This window comes from Elephantulus edwardii, unplaced genomic scaffold, assembly GCF_000299155.1.
Source record: "Elephantulus edwardii isolate Elephantulus edwardi_28Jun2011 unplaced genomic scaffold, EleEdw1.0 scaffold00002, whole genome shotgun sequence".
Taxonomy (NCBI): domain Eukaryota; kingdom Metazoa; phylum Chordata; class Mammalia; order Macroscelidea; family Macroscelididae; genus Elephantulus; species Elephantulus edwardii.
Window position 1 is genome coordinate 27742547 of NW_006399752.1, and position 17080 is coordinate 27759626.

The 17080-nt window shown below is 51.7% G+C and overlaps 1 protein-coding gene across 1 annotated transcript in view; it reads left to right on the forward strand.

The window, feature by feature from the left end:
* The window catches only part of PPP1R13B (protein phosphatase 1, regulatory subunit 13B), a 51953-nt gene that overhangs the window by 25117 nt on the left and 9756 nt on the right, over positions 1-17080 (forward strand). The window contains exons 3-7 of the mRNA XM_006879046.1: positions 2411-2487; positions 10960-11061; positions 13321-13495; positions 14241-14437; positions 16105-16245. Coding sequence (XP_006879108.1) covers positions 2411-2487; positions 10960-11061; positions 13321-13495; positions 14241-14437; positions 16105-16245 — 692 coding nt within the window. The remainder of the gene's footprint in view (positions 1-2410; positions 2488-10959; positions 11062-13320; positions 13496-14240; positions 14438-16104; positions 16246-17080) is intronic.

Sequence of the window (17080 nt, forward strand, 5' to 3'; positions counted from 1 at the left end):
ACTTGGTGCCTTGGAGTTGGGCCCAACTAATGGATTGGTAGGTTTATTTATTTATCTACTTCTTCTGGTCTCATTCACATCATCCATTTTTCCTTTCAACTGATTGTTGCTTTGTGTTTTTGAGCAAGGATGCTGGCTTCAAAACTAAGGTGTGCCAGCCCAAGCTGTGATGTTTTTATTTGCTTCATATGAGTGTTAAAGTTGGACAGTGACTGAGGAGGGCTGGAGAGTTGATGCCTTTGACTGTGAATTGTGTTAGTGATGAGTGTTGACTCTCACGTGGACTGCCAGAAGAACAAACCTGGCTGTGGCAGGAGTAGCCAGAGTGCTCCCCAGAGGCGAGGGTGGCGAGACTTTGTCTCACAGACTTTGGACTTGATGTCAGGAGGGGCCAGTCCTTGGAAAAAGACATCCTGCTGGGGAAAATAGATCAGCAGAAGAAAAAGACCTCCATGAGATGGATTGACAGTGATTGCAGCAGGGGGCGTGAGCGTGGTCGAGGTCGTGCAGATGGGCTGAAATGGGGGCAAGAGTTTGATTTATTGTTCATGGGGTTGTTGAGTCCTCGTCAACTCAATAGACCCCAACGACAGGAGTTGTACTTCTGGGAATTGAGCCCACAGAAGCTAAGGCTTCGCTCATTCATATAAAACAGGTAGAGCTTTATTTATAATTTCCCTAAATTGGCAACTCTGGTGGTCTCGTGGCAAGAAACTCTCCTGCAATCCCAAAGGCACACAGTTCAAGGCCACCAGCTGCTCTGCGGGGGTATGGGCAGTTTTTCCCGTGTCATTAACTGCCTCTGAAAACCCGCTGGAGGGCCAGCTATGGCTCAGTTCTGACTATATATTATACAACAACAACAAAACAAACTGGCAAAAGTTAGATGTCCTTCAGTGGGGGTGGTTAACCTTTGCATCCATGCTATGGATTATTATGGATTATCTTATTAGCAATAAGAAAGAACAGACTGGTAATAGAACACATGTCCTGGGTGAGTTTCCAGGCCTGGTGGAGAAAGCCAGTCCCCAAAGGTCACGTACTGTCTGGCTCTGTTTGAATAACGTTCTCAAATTGGCAAAGGTGCAGAAACAGCAGATTAGCAGTTGCCGGGGCTCACAGAGGACATGCGGATGGGGAAGTGTGGTTGTGGGCAGTGTGCCTGATCCTCGTGGGTGGAACATTCGTTCTGACTGACCTGTGTCTGTGACCTGGCTGTGACGTCATGACCGAGGACACTGGATGAAGGTGCTCTAGTCTCTCCTTTGTTTCTTACACCTTTGTGTAAATCTGTCCTGGTCACAAAAGAAAAGATTTTGTGTGCCCCCCACCCCCCAGGACTGCCCACCTCAGACCTCACGTAGTGTCTTGGCGGCACAGCGGGGCCAGGGCCCTGTGAGCGCCTGCACCACTGGCTGCGGCACACAGATGACCACTTGTTTGGAAAGAGCCCCGTGTGGAGGGGGTGCCCTGCTGGCCGTCCTCTGTGCTACCTTCCCCGCACCCCTCTACTCACTTGACTTCTGCCTGTTCACGATGAGCAGAACTGCAGGTGCCCTGAGAGAGGCTGTGGGCTGGCGCGAAGCCACGTTTTGTTAAAGTTCCACCGTTTCCACTTGCGGTTTTTTTATGGGAAAAGCTCCTCATTGTTGGGTGACAGGTGGAACTAGATCAGCTTCTAATAAAAATAAAACGAATTCTGCATATTAAATTCTCTACTCAGAGTCTCTGCTTTAGCTTGGTCCAGTGCAAGTAGAAGATGCCCACATCCTGCTGTCGGACCCCTGGGGACTGGCCGTCGAGATGGCCTTGCGTCTGTCATTCTTAGTGGAAAACTCTAGATGTTATGAAATGACCATTCTGTGTTGTCTGACGGTTTCATCACATCCCAGCTCAGCTCCTCTTTGGTCAGGGCAGAGTTGAGTAATTTTCCCTGTCATCCCTCTGTCATCCCAAGAATCCTCCTTTGTGAAGACTTAAAATTCATTTCCCCTGTCAGGTACTCTCTCTGTTTCTGTATTACATATAGTTCCGTTTCAAACATAAAAAGACTAAAATATGTTCCTTTAGATATTTAACTTTTACAGAGCTCAGTGGAATTCTGAAAACTGCCACTGTGATGTGGGTCTCACCTCAGTCCTTCTGGGGTTTTTGTTTTTGTTTTTGGAGAGTAAATTCTCTTTTAGTGTCTTTGGAAGCATGGAAGCCTTTAGGTGTGTCAGTTTTAATATTCTGAAATGGATGTAAAAAGAAAAGTTTGGCGTAAAGAGCTTCCGGAAGCTGGCTGGTCCTGCCTCAGCCGGCCAGCTCGCACACTCAGCCGTGTCCCATGCTGCACTCGCAGCCCCTGCTGTGAACATGGGCCCCGTGGTCTCTGACTGTCCTCTAAGAGGTGTTGTGGTTTCTTCAGGTGGCCGTCAGCTTCACGAGCAGAGAGCACAGCGGAGTGTGACCGATGGCGCCGGAGAGAAGCGAGCCGAGAATGGGGTGAGTGGGCTCCTCAGGGCGCACCTTGGGAGTTGTGTTTTGCTTGTATCTGTGAGTTCAAGTTCTCGTTTATTATAAAACACCTCCTTTAGGTCCAGATAGTGTCATTTGTGCTACGTCATTCGGAGGCACTTTATGGTGTTAGAAAGGCACAGTCATTCTGGTGACCACACCAGTCCGTCCCGTGGCTGTGCCCTGCTGTCCGCACAGGCCTTCTGCCTCTGGACGGGGTGCCCCTTGCATCTCCTGGGGCCGGCCTCCCTGTGGCCGTGGAAGCTCAGCCCCCAGACTCAAGGCTTGCGTGGCCAGGCTTGCTTTGCGTGGTAAGTGCTGCTGCTTGATCTTTTGGTCAGGCTTGAAAGATACGCCGGTGGCACGTCAGTGTCTTCCTGACAGCACGAGGACTGAAGCACCGTGTGTGGACGTGAAGTGAGACTGAACTTGGATGAGAGGAGAGGATAGACGTTAAAGTCATTGTCATTGTTAGTGTCGACGGGATGTTTTTAAGAAATGTGGATGTGTGTTGAATGAGAAGATAAGAAAATGGCGTCATTTTTTTTCCTGGAAATTTTAAGAATACGTTTTCCATAAGACTAGAGAATCAGCTGGTTACTTTTTCTGTCTCTGTCACTAGCCAGGCATGTAACGTTGGGCGCATTGCTTTACTGGGCTGGTCCTTGGCCCGTCTGTACATGGACAGGGAAGTGGACCTGCTTGCTGTGAGGTCCCTTCTAGCTTGTGACCCTGCAGGGCAGAGGAGAGCTGCCTGTGGCACCTGCAAGGCTGTGCATTTTAACACGAGAGACTGCATCATCTTTGTCCCTTGGTTTAAACCCCCGCCCTCAGCCAGGTCCTTTAGCCCCAGCACTAACGGAGCTCTGCAGAGAAGGAAAGGGAAACCAGTGTGTGGACCAGAGAGCAGCACAGTGGGAGGAGATCAGTGCACCTGAACAAAGCTTGGTAAACTTTCTGAGGGTGGAACTCAGGGCCCAGCTCCCAGAGGACGGCCGAGGTCTCTGAAGAGGCACGCCGCTCCCTGGTGGCAGAGAGCGATTACAGACAGGGGATGCAGAGCGCTGTGGAGGATGTGGTGGTGGCCCCGGCTCGAGGAGAAGCTGGGGTATTGGCCCCATTGTCAGTAGACTGAAAGCTCAAACCTACAACTGCCAGGGAGACGGACCGATGAGCCGGACAGGGTGAGGGGAGCCCCCATGGGGACTAGAGGTTACTACCACCACTGCTGTTCCCCACCAGGGAAGCCCAGAGAGCAACTTACAGCAAAGGGAACATTTGAAAAGAAAGCACTTAAAGAACCTGGACTTAGACTCAGAAGGCAGCTTGTTAGTTACAAGATACGGGAGTGATACTTCCTGACACTATGTCCTTTCTCTGTAGGAATTTGAAAAGAACTGTTTCTTTGGGATGAAAACATTGTTATTCCATAGGAAATAATTTTTATGAGATTCGTCTCAAAAATTATCAGATTTGGGTCTTGTCGTCGTTGAGTACTAAAGAGTTGGAACCAACCCACAGCTGACCCTCCAGCGGGTTTTCAGAGGCTGTTAACTGCATGGGAGGAGATTGCCTACCCTTCTCCTGTGGAGCAGCTAGTGGATTCGAACTGTGTACCTTTGAGATTGGAGCATAGCTTCTTGCTACTAGGCTGCCTGGGTGGGGTGGGGGGATCACGGAGTCACAGAGTTTGGTGGGTGGACAGAGTGGATGAAGGAATTAGGAAAGATCCGGTAGGAATCTGAAAAAGATGGAGTGATAGTGAGCATAGATTAGCGATGATTAACCTTATAAGACACATAGTGTGGGATGATCGTAAGAAAAAACAAAACAAGACGAAATGTAGCCACTTAGATGCACCTGCTTTGTCATGGTGCCCAAGAAAGTTCAAAGGCAGAGAGAGGCCTTACCAAGTGGTGGGCACCCCGTCTCGCTAGCCGCCTCCTCCCCTCCTCTCCTCACCGCTGGCTGGGGCACAGCAGTCCTCTTACCAGCTTGGACATGTGAGCAGTCGACAGCTCTCACCCGACCTGCACTCAGCTTCTTCAGCGCACGGAGCCTGTCTCGTTCCTCTGAGGGGGACGAAACCCGTCCTGCTGACAGTCAACCACCTTGATCTATAGAAACAGCCAACTGCTGTCTGATGAGGGATTAAAATTTATAGAAAACTCCAGCACCTCAACAAGAAAAAGGCAGCCTGTTTACAGATTGGGCGGAGGATATGAAAAGACCTCACAAAGTAAGCAAGCCATTCAGATGGCAGATGACCACGGGAAGAACTGCTGCAGAGTCAGAGCTGACCCTTACCTGCCCCTCCCATGGGCTCCCAGGGGCCGCAGTCCCACGAGGGGAAGCTGTGCCTCTTCTGACTGACAGCGGCTGGTGGCAGGTGGGCTGGGTTGGCAGCGCGGGTCCTTACCCACTAGCCCTCCCGAGTCACTAGAGAGATAGAGCACGATCCCACCTCCCAGCAGGAACAGAGCTGTCACTCAGGGACTGGGACGCAGAGAAGCCCATGAGAAACAGGTGTCAGCCCTGCCCACAGCGCCTTCCTCAGGCTCTCTGCCACCCTCAGGCATTACTCGTCCCTGCCCCAGTCCATCGTGTCGAAGGCCTTCCGCTGCCTCTGACCTTCCGTGCTGGAGGGGTGTCACGGCATTTCTAACACCAGTAGGGTCACCCGTGGTGGACAGGAGTCAATAGCGCTGAGACAGACTAGGAAGCAGGACTGGCCTTCGTGTCTGAAACAACAGCCGTGGAAGCCCTGGGGGCAACAGGAGCACACTGTTAGGTATAGTGCTCGGAGTCGAGCCCTCAGGTAGAAGGACATTGAGACGAGTGAGGAGACACAGCCACAGACACCATGGATTGTTTTAATGTGGAATGTATGAAACAGGAACCCAGGAAGTTGTAAAAAAGTCGAATGGAACCCATAAAGATTAGCATCCAGGGCACTCGTGAGCTGATGGCCTGGCCATGGCCAACAGCAAAGCGAAGTTCATTAAGAGAGTAGACACATGCTGGAGGGAGCATGGCGAGGTTAAAACGGCACACGCTATGAAAACCCAAAATCTCTGTAAATGTTCATTAAAACTAATAAAATTTAATAATAATTTAAAAAGATGGAAGGAATATATGCATATTAACTTCTAGAAAATCAGCTATTAAAGCCTGAAAGGGTGACAGCTGAGACCATCTGAGCTCACCATAGATGAAGGCATCGCTGTGCTTGTGTCAGCAACCATTTAATCATGTGCAAGACTGGCTTTGCACTGGGGCTCTCTCCCCCTCTATCGTGGGCCACCCTCTGCACCATGGTATGATAGTAGGCATGAGCCAGAAGGACTCCTACGTGGGTAATGAAGCCCAGAGCAAGAAAGACATCCTGACCCTCCAGTACCCCACTGAACATGGCATCGTCATCAGTGGAGATGATATGGAGAAGATCTGGCACCACACCTTCTATAATTAGGGCATGGGACCCTTCCAGAGAACCCCATGCTGCTGACTGAGGCCACTCTGAACCCCAAGGCTAACCAGATGAAGATGGCCCAGATCATGTTCAAGGCTTTAAACACTCCTGGCATACATGTTGACATCAGGCCATGTAGTCCCTTGTATGCTTCTGGCCACACCACTGTCATCATGATGGATTCTGTCGATGGGGTCGCACACACTGTGCCTGTCTATAAGGGGTACGCCCTCCCCCAGGCCATCCTGCATCAGAACAGGGCTGGCCAGGACCTGACAGACTACCTCATGAATATTCTCTCCGAACAAGGTTATAGCTTCAACACTATGGATGACCAGGAAATTGCAGGAGACATCAAGGAGGAACTCTATTACACTGCCCTGGACTTTAAGCAGGAGATGGCCACGGCGGCTTCCTTGTCTTTCTTGGACAAGAGCTATGTGCTTCCCAATGGACAAGTCAATCACCATGACAGTGAGTGTTTCCGCTGCCCCGAGGCACTCTTCCAGCCCTTCTTCCTGGACATGGAGTCTTGAGGCATCCACAGAACTACCTTCAACTCCATCATGAAGTGTGATGTTGACATCCGCAAGGACCTCTACACCAACACAGTGCTATCTGGCGGGACCACCACGGACCCAGGCATCGCTGACAGGATGCAGAAGGAGATCACAGCACTGGCCCCCAGCACGATGAAGACCATGATCATCGTTCCCCCTGAGCACAGATACTCTTGTGTGAATCATGGCTCCATCCTGGCCTCCCCGTCCACTTTCCAGCAGATCTGCATCAACAAGCAAGAGTATGACAAGTCTGGCCCCTCCAAAGTCCACCGCAAATGCTTCTAGGTGGACTGTTTAGTTGTATTATACCCTTTCTTGATTAAAAACCTAATTCGTGCAGAAAATAAAACAAAAATTGAGATGAGAAAAAAAAACCTGCACACGCTGCTGCTGAGAGTGTACAGTGAGCACTGTGGGAGAGGTTGGGGTTGCCGGCAGAAGTGGAAATCCAAGTTCCATTGGGCCTGACTCTTCTCCTGCTCGGACCATGCCCTAAAGAAACGAGCTGTGACGTGATACGTACACTGTTCATTAGAGCGCTCCCTGCTGCAGAGATGACGGAGAACATCCTTTGGGCATCTGCTAGGAGGCTGTTCCTTAGAGAAGGACATCATGCTTAGAAAGGTGGACCATCAGGGAAGCAGAGGAAGACCCCCGCTGACGGACTGCATGGTGACTGCCACACGAGGGCTGAAGGGCAGGGCGGTGTGGAGCCAGGGCTGAAGGGCAGGGCGGTGTGGAGCCAGGGCTGAAGGTCGGTGTGGAGCCAGGGGTGAAGGGTGGTGTGTAGCCAGGGGTGAAGGTTGGTGTGTAGCCAGGGGTGAAGGGCAGGGCAGTGTGTAGCCAGGGGTGAAGGTTGGTGTGGAGCCAGGGGTGAAGGGTGGTGTGTAGCCAGGGGTGAAGGTTGGTGTGTAGCCAGGGGTGAAGGGTGGTGTGGAGCCAGGGGTAAAGGGCAGGGCGCTGTGGAACTGGGGAGATCACACACTGTGCCTCTTGTAGTTGACAGAGTGGAACAAAACTTGCGTAAATGATTGGTTGAAGAAAGCAACATGCTGCATAAACTTTCACTCATTCTGGTTTAAAAGAATACTTTTCTATGATTCAAAACAGGCGTGAATCTCAGGGAGCCTGGTGGGGTTCCTGTGGCACAGTGGCACAGCTGTGGCCGTGAACACTGACGTGAGCCAGGCCAACGTCTTGTGAGAAGACACGAGAGGACTCAGATGTGGCAGGGAGGCCAGGGGGAGCTCCCCACCATCCCTGACCTCATCTGTAAAATGGGGTTATGTGGCCTAGGATAGCTGTGAGTCCAGCCCGGCCTGGCAGCTCCGTGCACGGCGGACTCACAACAGCGTGGTAGCTATTGAATCTCTAGAATTCAGAATTGCTGGGAAAGCTGTGTGTCCTTCCATCTCTGGTGATGCCAGGGACCCTGTGTGAGCACTGGCACAGCTCTGGGAGAGCTTCCTTGGCCAGTCAGCAACTTCAGGAAGCAGACGGCTTTGCAGCCAGATCTTCAAGGAAGAGGAGATTAGGAAAATGGAAGAGGGTGTTCTAGATAGGGGGAGGGATGAGCAGAATGGTGGAGATGTCGGTCCTGGGTCAAAGACAAGCACAGGAAGCCGCGAGGTCCCAAGGGCACTTGACCCCAGCTTGGGGAGACAAGATAGGAACCGAGACGCGGAGCAGGCGCTTGGACAGGCATTGTTGGGCAGTGCGTCCTGTCAGTGACCCCATGTTCAGCACCACACCATCCTTAGGCCAGCTAGCTTTGAGCCTGTTCTTGCAGCCACTGTAGCCATGCAGCCTACCCAGCATGGCGTCCTTCTCCAGGGAGCGGCCCCTCCTGCGAAGTATCTGTGACAAGTAGGACGTTTATAGAGAGGCCATGTCTGCTAGGAAAGAGGGGGTTTGATTTTACACATCTTTTGTTGTTGTTATGTGCTATCAAGTCTCCTGTGACGCATAGCGACCCTATGTACAACAGCTCTGAACCCTGTTCTATCCTGAGCCAACCTTATTGTTTCTGACACACCTACTCCCATTACCCCAGCCACTGAGTCAATCCATCTCATCAAGGGTCTTCTTCTCCTGTGCTGTCCCTCCATCCTCCCAAGCATGACATCCCTCTCCAAGGACTGATCTCTCCTTGCAACATGTCCAAAATATGTCAGACGAAGCTTCAGAGTCCTTGCCTCTAAGGGCAGCCTGGTCTCACCCTTCCTGGGACGAACCTGTTTGCTCTCCTAGAAGGCCATAATATATTCCATACTCTTCTCCAGCACCACAGCTCAAAGTCATCAACTCTCCTTCTACCATCCCTAGTCATTGTCCAGCTCTCTGACCTTTAGCAAGTCATTGCAAAGACCATGGCCTTAGTCTACAGACTGATGTTGTTACTCTTCAGTACACTGGAGGTGTCCCTAGCAGCAGACTTTCCCAATGGAATTCGTCTTTTGATTGCCTTACTGCCGGTACCAAGTGTTGATTGTGGAGCCAAGCAAACTAAAGCTGTTAACAATCTCAGTCTCTTCATTGTCTATTCTGATGATGCTGCCTGTCGGCCCAGTGATGAAAACCTTTGTTTTCTTGATATTGAGCTTCAATCCATATTGAAGACTGCAGTCCTTGACCTTCTGCAGCAAGTGCTTCAGGGCCTCCTCAGTATCAGCAAGCAGGGTTGTGTCATCTACATAATATAGGTTGCTAATGAGTCTTCCTCCAATCCTGATGCCACATTTCTCCTCATAGAGCCCAGACTCCCAGACGGTCTCTTCTGCATATAAATTGAAAAGATATGGAGATAGGACACATCCCTGGTGCACACCCTTCCAGATTTTAAACCTTGCAATGTTTCCTTGCTGTTCAATCCTCCCCCTCCTGGTCCAAGTATAGGTTTTGCATAAGCACAGTTAGGTGTTCTGGGATTCCCAGTATTAGAGTTAGCCAGTTTGCTGTGATCCACACAGTCAAATACCTTTGCATAGTTAGTGAACTGCAGACAGACATTCCCCTGGTACTCTCTGCTTCCAGCCGAGATCCATCGGACATTAGCTGTGATATCGCTAGTGTTCTGGCCTCTTCTGAACCCACCCTGGCATCTGGCAGTTAGTTCTGTTAGGGAATATAAGGAGCTATGAGTGTCTGTGAATGTCTGTGAACGGGGTGGGGCAGGGAGCGTGGCCGCTCCCTAAAGGAGCACGGTGGGAAAATGCCGTCGGTGTTGCCAAAGGAAACGTGGACACTGTTGAAGTGGGGTTAGTGTGTGTTGCCAACAAGAATAAAAGAAAATGGTTTCCAGAAAAGCTGCACAGGATGTAAGGGTGGCAGCAGCGGATCTGAGGGAGCTTGCGAAGGGGCCGTGTGGCTCGCAGGCAGGAGAGCGCGCAGGTTTGCAGGAAACACATTGTTTGGTCGAGAGTGGCTCTGGGAGCTGTTGCTTCACCTGCATCTGCTAGTGCCCTGCCTCCTGGTACCCCGCCTGCTGCTGCCCCACCTGCTGGAACCCCACCTACTGGTACCCCGCCTGCTGCTGTCCCACCTGCTGCTGCCCCACCTGCCACTGCCCATGCTCATAAATACCGTGTTCTGTCTCGTGGATGGGATGTGGCCCCGTCACCCAGCCCTGCCACAGGCAGGCCGTGTGACCAAGGGGAAATTGGGATGAAATACTACCTCCCACAGAGGGTCCTTGGAAAGGGTCCTGTACACAGAGTTTAGCTCAGTGGCCGTGTGACAGGCGTGGTAGAAGGGCTCGTTATTGATGCGTATATTGTCGTTAACAAAGCGGCTTTAACATTCCTGTGCATGTCCTTTGTCTGGATGTGACCTCAGTACAATCCCTCAGCAGGTGGTGGGCCAGGGGTCCACGTAGCCATGTATCCTTAACAAGAGGTTTGTGTCATAAGACTCGGGGCTGTGCTCAGCTTACTAAGACCAAGTGACAGCGAGATGGCACTTGTTAAGTGTCACGTATACGTTTGCCTTTTAGGTTGTGTGTCCTTAAATGTTTGACAGTGCTGTCTCCTCAAATCGCATAGCTAGTCAAGCACAAGTACCTGTGTAATGCACATTCACCAAGTTTGCCGTAAAGCTGACTTTCCTTGTAAATGCAGTATCTGACGTCTGTGCTTCAGTGGTTAGGGTTGCACTGCGGGCCCAAACGCAGGCCGTTCGGATCCACTGTCTGTTCCATGGGAGAAAGACAAGCAATGATTTACAGCCTCTGAACACTCCGCAAAGGGTCAGCGTGGAGCCCAGCCCAGCACCTCCACTACCGTATGAAGCAGGCTACAGCCAGGAAAAAGTCTTGAGAGAAGCCAGACAAATCTGTGTTCTCCTTGTTTAACGTCCTCAGTGTGTGTTCTGAGTCTTGATAGGATTGGCTGCAGACAAGCGTACAATTCACGCCCTTGTTCTCTGTAGATGGGGAACTCACGTGTTGAACTCACCCTCTCGGAGCTCCAAGACATGGCAGCGAGACAACAGCAGCAGATTGAAAATCAGCAGCAAATGTTGGTTGCCAAGGTCAGTTGTGAACACAGAGATGGTAAGCACTGGTCAGCACTTACATTGTCCGCTCGCCTGTGCATGGAACTGAGCAGTCCTGGCTCACAGGACAATGCCCGGAGGTGACACACGTGTCTCCCTTCTCCCCACGTCTGTACCAGTGAAGCATGCTCAGCCTCTTAAACCTCAGCACATGTGTACACACACTTACATACGCCTGGCGTCACATACGTGTACACACACACAGCAGCAATGGCTGACCTGATTGAGTCTGTAAATAAGAATTTGCAGAGAAAGCAGCTCTCCCTTTCTCTCTGCGATACCCTCAGCTGTGTGGTCTGTGGTCGTGTACCAGCGTTAAGCCCACCTCCACGGTGAGAGAGCTGGTACGGGGCCCGAGAACAGATGCCATGAGGATCCCCCTTGCTCTGCTCTGTCGGGAGCCGGTAGAGGCTCGAGGTGCACCAGGCCTCTGCCTTTGACTTCTCTCCACTGCGGTTTAGTTCCCACTGGGGTTTAGTCCCCTGCCGACGACCGTCACCAGGCCTGCTGGCAGGATGCTTGCTGTGCGTGGTTTAAAGGCTCAGGATTGGCCTTCAGAGCATCTGCCTTCTTCAGAGGGATGACCCCAGCAACCACTGTGCATTGTCATCGTTCACCAGGTGCCTGTCCGTCTTCACTCCACTCTGCAGTCAGTCACACAAGGTTTTAAAAGGACAAAGTTGATTGCCTTTATAAGAACAAGACCCGAAAGTTAATTGGACAGTGTTTCATTCATTAATAAGGTTTCCAAGGTGAAATGTAGATAATATCTAAATTGTGACATTTTCTAATTCTGTATTTTTACTTGAGTGAATGTTTAAATCATACTGGGTTTTCATACAATCATTCATAGAAATGTTGTGTAATAACCCTGATTATAATGGATCATGTAATTCGCTTCAGTGTCTAACACCTCAGTTATATTACCTTTCCCTTCGGCCAGCTGAGCGGTTTATTCTCTTCGCTCCCCTCTCCCGCCTCCTGGGTCACCATTCCTTGGCTTTTTATACTGGTCTTATATTTCATTTTTATTATCCGAATGTTAATCTAAGAATATTGCTGTTAGAAGACAACTTCTTAGGTTTTTTCCCCAGTCATTCACAAGTTTAGCGCCAAGTCCTCCATGTTTGGGATGTTTCTAGCGTGGAGTTTGGAATGCCTCTGTGGCCGCACGCCCACTTCTCCTTGTGGAGATGCCCTCTCTGTGACACGCAGGGCCGTGGGTACATCGTGTTGACTCTTACCCCTAGAGAGGCTTGCACGGTCAGAGAGGAGAGACCTGTTGAAGAGACGTGCGTGTAGTTTTCTGTTTTAGGGTTAGCCTGTTGTTATTTTACTGCAAAACAAGACATTGCTTTGTAAAGAAGTTAATACTGAAGAGAGCAGGTTCTTCCCTGGTTCTTCGTGTCAGGAGGCTGCCGGGAGTCTGTCTTCTCCCTGAGCGTCTAACCTTTTCCCACAAAGCTGCTCCGAGTCCTTTCCTTGGAGAAGAGAGATCATGGACCTGGGGGAGGTGGAGGGGGTATTGTAGCAGCAGGAAGTCTACAGTGTCCAGCAGGAAGCCGAGCTGCATGGCCTCCCCCAGGCCCTGGGCCCATGAGCTGGGGAGAAGGACTGCAGGACCAGGCCTCTTCTGCTCAGGCACTGGGCCCAGCAGGGAAGCCCCAGTGAGTGAGGGGAGAAGGGTCTCGGGGCCGGCCCTCCCTCCCTGAGCTGCTCAGTGAACTGAGGACTCCTTGGGCTGCACGGTGCTGTCAGCGCCCAGTGCTGGCCCACGGCCCCTCTCGGTCAGGAGCCTGCTCTGTCTGCTCGTTCGCTCTCCATCAGTCCGTCTGCTCACTGTCATTCCGCTCACCGTCAGGTCAGTCCTCCTCCAGGGAGTGGAGCGGTGGTGGGGAGGAGCTGGGCTGCCAATGCCCATGTGCACAGTTCCAGCCCACCTGCCGGTGATCTCCTCCATGTGACTCCCTGCCCTGAAAAGCCCTGGAGGGTCAGCTGGGAGTCGTCCCCAGTCAGCGGTACATGGCAGTGACCTTTCTGGTTAACCAGCTACTTTTCCAAGTGTGAGGTTCTTCAGAGTTCGTGGGCTCGAGTCCTGTGGGCAGAGTCAGATCCATTTGTTTTCCACCACGTCACACAGTGAGCCCGGTCACTGCAGCAGCGTGCGTGCGAGGAGCAGGGCCGCCCGCCTGGGGGTGCCGGCTCAGCGTCCCCTCTCTCCCTGCCCCCCGTCAGGAGCAGAGGCTGCACTTCCTGAAGCAGCAGGAGCGCCGGCAGCAGCAGTCTGTCTCCGAGAACGAGAAGCTGCAGAAACTGAAGGAACGTGTGGAATTGCAGGAGAACAAGTTGAAGAAAATCCGGGCCACGAGAGGCCAGGTGGACTACAGCAAGATCATGAACGGCAACCTGTGTACGTGCTGCACACGTCTGCTCCAGGCTCACCTCCTAACGAGGGCGTTGCTGCTCTGTGTGTCACTGTAGGGAGAGCGCGCTGTGTCACCTGCATTGATGGGGGGAGGGAACAGTGCACATGTCACTGTGGAGACCATGCTCTGTGTCACCTGCTCAGACAGGACAGCTTGTAGGTTGAGTGCTGTTGAGAGGTCTTGGGCAGGAGGAAGGCCTCCAGATGAGCCCCCGGGTCAGGTACACTCATCCTGCTCTGCGGGGCTGTTCTCCTCGCGTGCCTTGAGTTCTCTCCATGGACAAGATGCTTGCTTTCTTCCTGTGCAGACAGTTTGTGAGCTGACTATGCAGGTGAGCTGTGTCAGGCTTACTGTGTGCCGGCTCCTTGTCACTGTGGCCCTGCTGTCACAGTGTCACAGAGCCCGTGGTCTCGGTGCATCAGATCCTAGGCTGGCTGAACCACCTAGCTTTGGGACCAACTGCCCTAAGTATAGGCATTCAAGAGCCAGTGCAGTTGTAAGTGCTTGTTGTGGGAACTGTTTTGGACTATGCACAGCATGGTTTTTCAGAGGTTTTAGATGGTGCCAGAGTTCAGTTTATTAAAGAGGGTAGAACGTCAGTATAGTGGGAATTTTTTACATCCATCCCTCCTGTCATTCTCACCTCCCCCCCTCCAGAGATTTTATCTTTGTCTTTGTTACGCTGCTGGAATAAGTGTTCTGTCCTTTCTTTTTTGTGGGGAACTGTAGCTGCTGAAATAGAAAGGTTTAGTGCCATGTTCCAGGAAAAGAAACAGGAAGTACAAACCGCCATCCTCAGAGTTGATCAGCTTAGCCAGCAGTTGGAAGACTTAAAGAAAGGAAAACTGCACGGATTCCAGTCCTACAACGGCAAGCTGACCGGCTCGGCAGCTGCGGAGCTCAAGAGACTGTACCAGGAGCTGCAGGTAACGCCGTGCACTGCGCACCCCGTGCGCCCCATGCCCCGCACCCCACCACGTGACACGGTGCTGCCTCTACTGCCTCGCTCAGGCTTCTCCCTCGGTGCAGACAGGAAACCTCAGGGATTAGAACAAAGTCAGATTCTCGCCTGGTAGTAGTCACAAAATGTACTCATACAGAAGAATTTGTAACAGCTAATTGAAATATTATTCATGCACCACACGATTCACCCATTTAGAGGGTGCAGTTTAACAGATCTAATACATCCTCAGCGTTGAACATCTACCACCACACACACACTGAGATCATTTCATCACCGTCAGACGTTCCCCTTCCTGTGTGTGCACACCCCAGGTTCTTCCCAATGCCTCCTCTGCCTGTGTGCAGTTGCCTGTCCTCAGCGCTTGCAGAAGAGGGCATACAGTGTGCATTCCTGGTGACTGACTCCTGATGCTAAAAACCAGGAGCTTATGATGAGCTAATAGTCGAGCTTCGCGGACTTGAGGCTTCTGTGTAAACAGTGTTTTGGCAAGATAGGTTTCTAGTTCAGAATCCCATGATTTCCCTTAGATATGACCATCAATCACAGGTGTCCTCCTAAGAATGGTCTTTCAAGTCAAGAATTACAGAGATGGATTTTGAAATCCTATTACTCATGTATTTGAAGCAGGAGTGGCATTCACTTCCTAAACAGCGTGCCTCTGTAAGACCTTTGAGAAATGTCAGTAGTTACAGAAGGGCTTCAGGCCTTTTGTTCATAGGGTTGCCATGAGTTGTGCTTGACTCGAAGGCAATCAACAACAACAACGTTGTTGTTGTTGTTGTTGTTGTTATGTGCCGTCGAGTCGTTTGCGACTCATAGCGACCCTATGCACAACAGCCCTAAACCCTGCTCTATCCTGTGCCAACCGCACTGCCTCTGACACACCCATTCGAATCAATCCATCTCATAGAGGGTCTTCCCCTCCTGCGTCGTCCCTCCACCCTCCCAAGCATGATGTCCCTCTCCAAGGACCCGTCCCTCCTGGCAACATGTCCAAAGTATGTCAGACGAAGCCCCAGAATCCTTGCCTCCAAGGAGTAGCTTGGTTTAATACTAATAGGAAAATATTGTCTTAAAAAAGAGAGTTGTGGGTTTTTTTCTATAGGGCATCCTGTAGAAAAGTTCTTGTACATAAATGGGAAAGAATAAAGCCTGGGAACGTAGGGTTTCTTTATACTTTCACTGACAGTCCCACTGCAGGGGTGTCTGTTCATGTGCTTGTGAGCAGCTCTGGAAGGTCCTGGAGGCCCTGGGTCGAGGCCCCTCCTTGCACATGGGGATGACACTGACCTGTAGAAGGCAGAGCACTCTCCAGCTTTGCCTTGGTGCCAGGGAGGCGGGGTCAGCATGAGTGGCTGTAACCCATCCTCACCGAGACCCTGGGCATGTGTGCAGGTCACGTGCTCAGCTCCCGCTGTCCCTCATGCTACAGGGGTTTGAACTTGTCTGTTCTGTAAGAAATGGGGTTTGGATTCATCTAGGCTGTTCCCGGAAGATCTTAGGCCCAAGGCAGTGATGGGTGTAAACACGCTGGAGAAGCTAATGCTCTGTGTCCTTGTCTTTCCCCCGGGAGTAAGGATTTGGCTGTAAGATTAAAGCTGACCATCAAAATCACACTCTGCTTTGTAGATCCGTAACCAGCTTAACCAGGAACAGAACTCAAAACTCCAGCAGCAGAAAGAGCTTCTCAACAAACGTAACATGGAGGTGGCCATGATGGACAAGAGGATCAATGAGCTGCGTGAGCGTCTCTACGGGAAGAAGATCCAGGCATGTGCCCGACTGGAGACCACGGCCACGGCCATGGGTGTCCCCGACAGGACCCACCTTCCCTGGTCCACGCTGTCCCCTCCCCCAGCTGTCAGGACGTGTTCCCCTCCCCCAGCTGTCACAACGTGTTCCCCTCCCCCCACTGCAGCTGTCACAACATGTTCCCCTCCACCCAACTGTCACGACGTTCCCATCCACCATGGCTATAGCATAGAATGTCCCCTCCCCACAGCTGACACAGGCATGGTCCCCTCCACCATAACAAAGATGTCCCCTTCAAGCCTGAAACATGTCACCCTATAGCACATCTGTCACGTAAAATGTCCCTTTAGGTTGTTGTAGACTGTCAACTCAGAACTGAGCCGTTGCTGACCCTCCAGCAGGTTTTCAGAGGCAGGAACCCACACAGGAGGAGAGGGCCAGTGTTTCTCCTGTGGAGCAGCTGGTGGACTCGAACCACACATGTTTGCGTTGGCAGCGCACTTTCTTACCACTGAGCCACCAAAGCTCCATGTTTCTTCTACCACATCTGTGACATAAAATGCCCCCAACTGTAACATAAACTCTCCTGCTCCACACGCTGAAACACTAAACACACTAAGCACCGCTACAACCTCCAGTGCCCCTCCACAGCGTGACACAAAATGGGCATCAGCCTCCAGAATGCAGGAGCCCCGAGTCCACGCTTCCCTGGTGCACAGTCAGCCCCCCACCCACCCTTTTCCATCCGGCTCCTTGTGTCTTCCCTCTTCCTGCAGGCCCTGTGCCACCCCCCACCTGCCTCCCTGTCTGCCCAATCACTGGGCTCAGTGCCCCCCGCCATCCACCCCCTCCC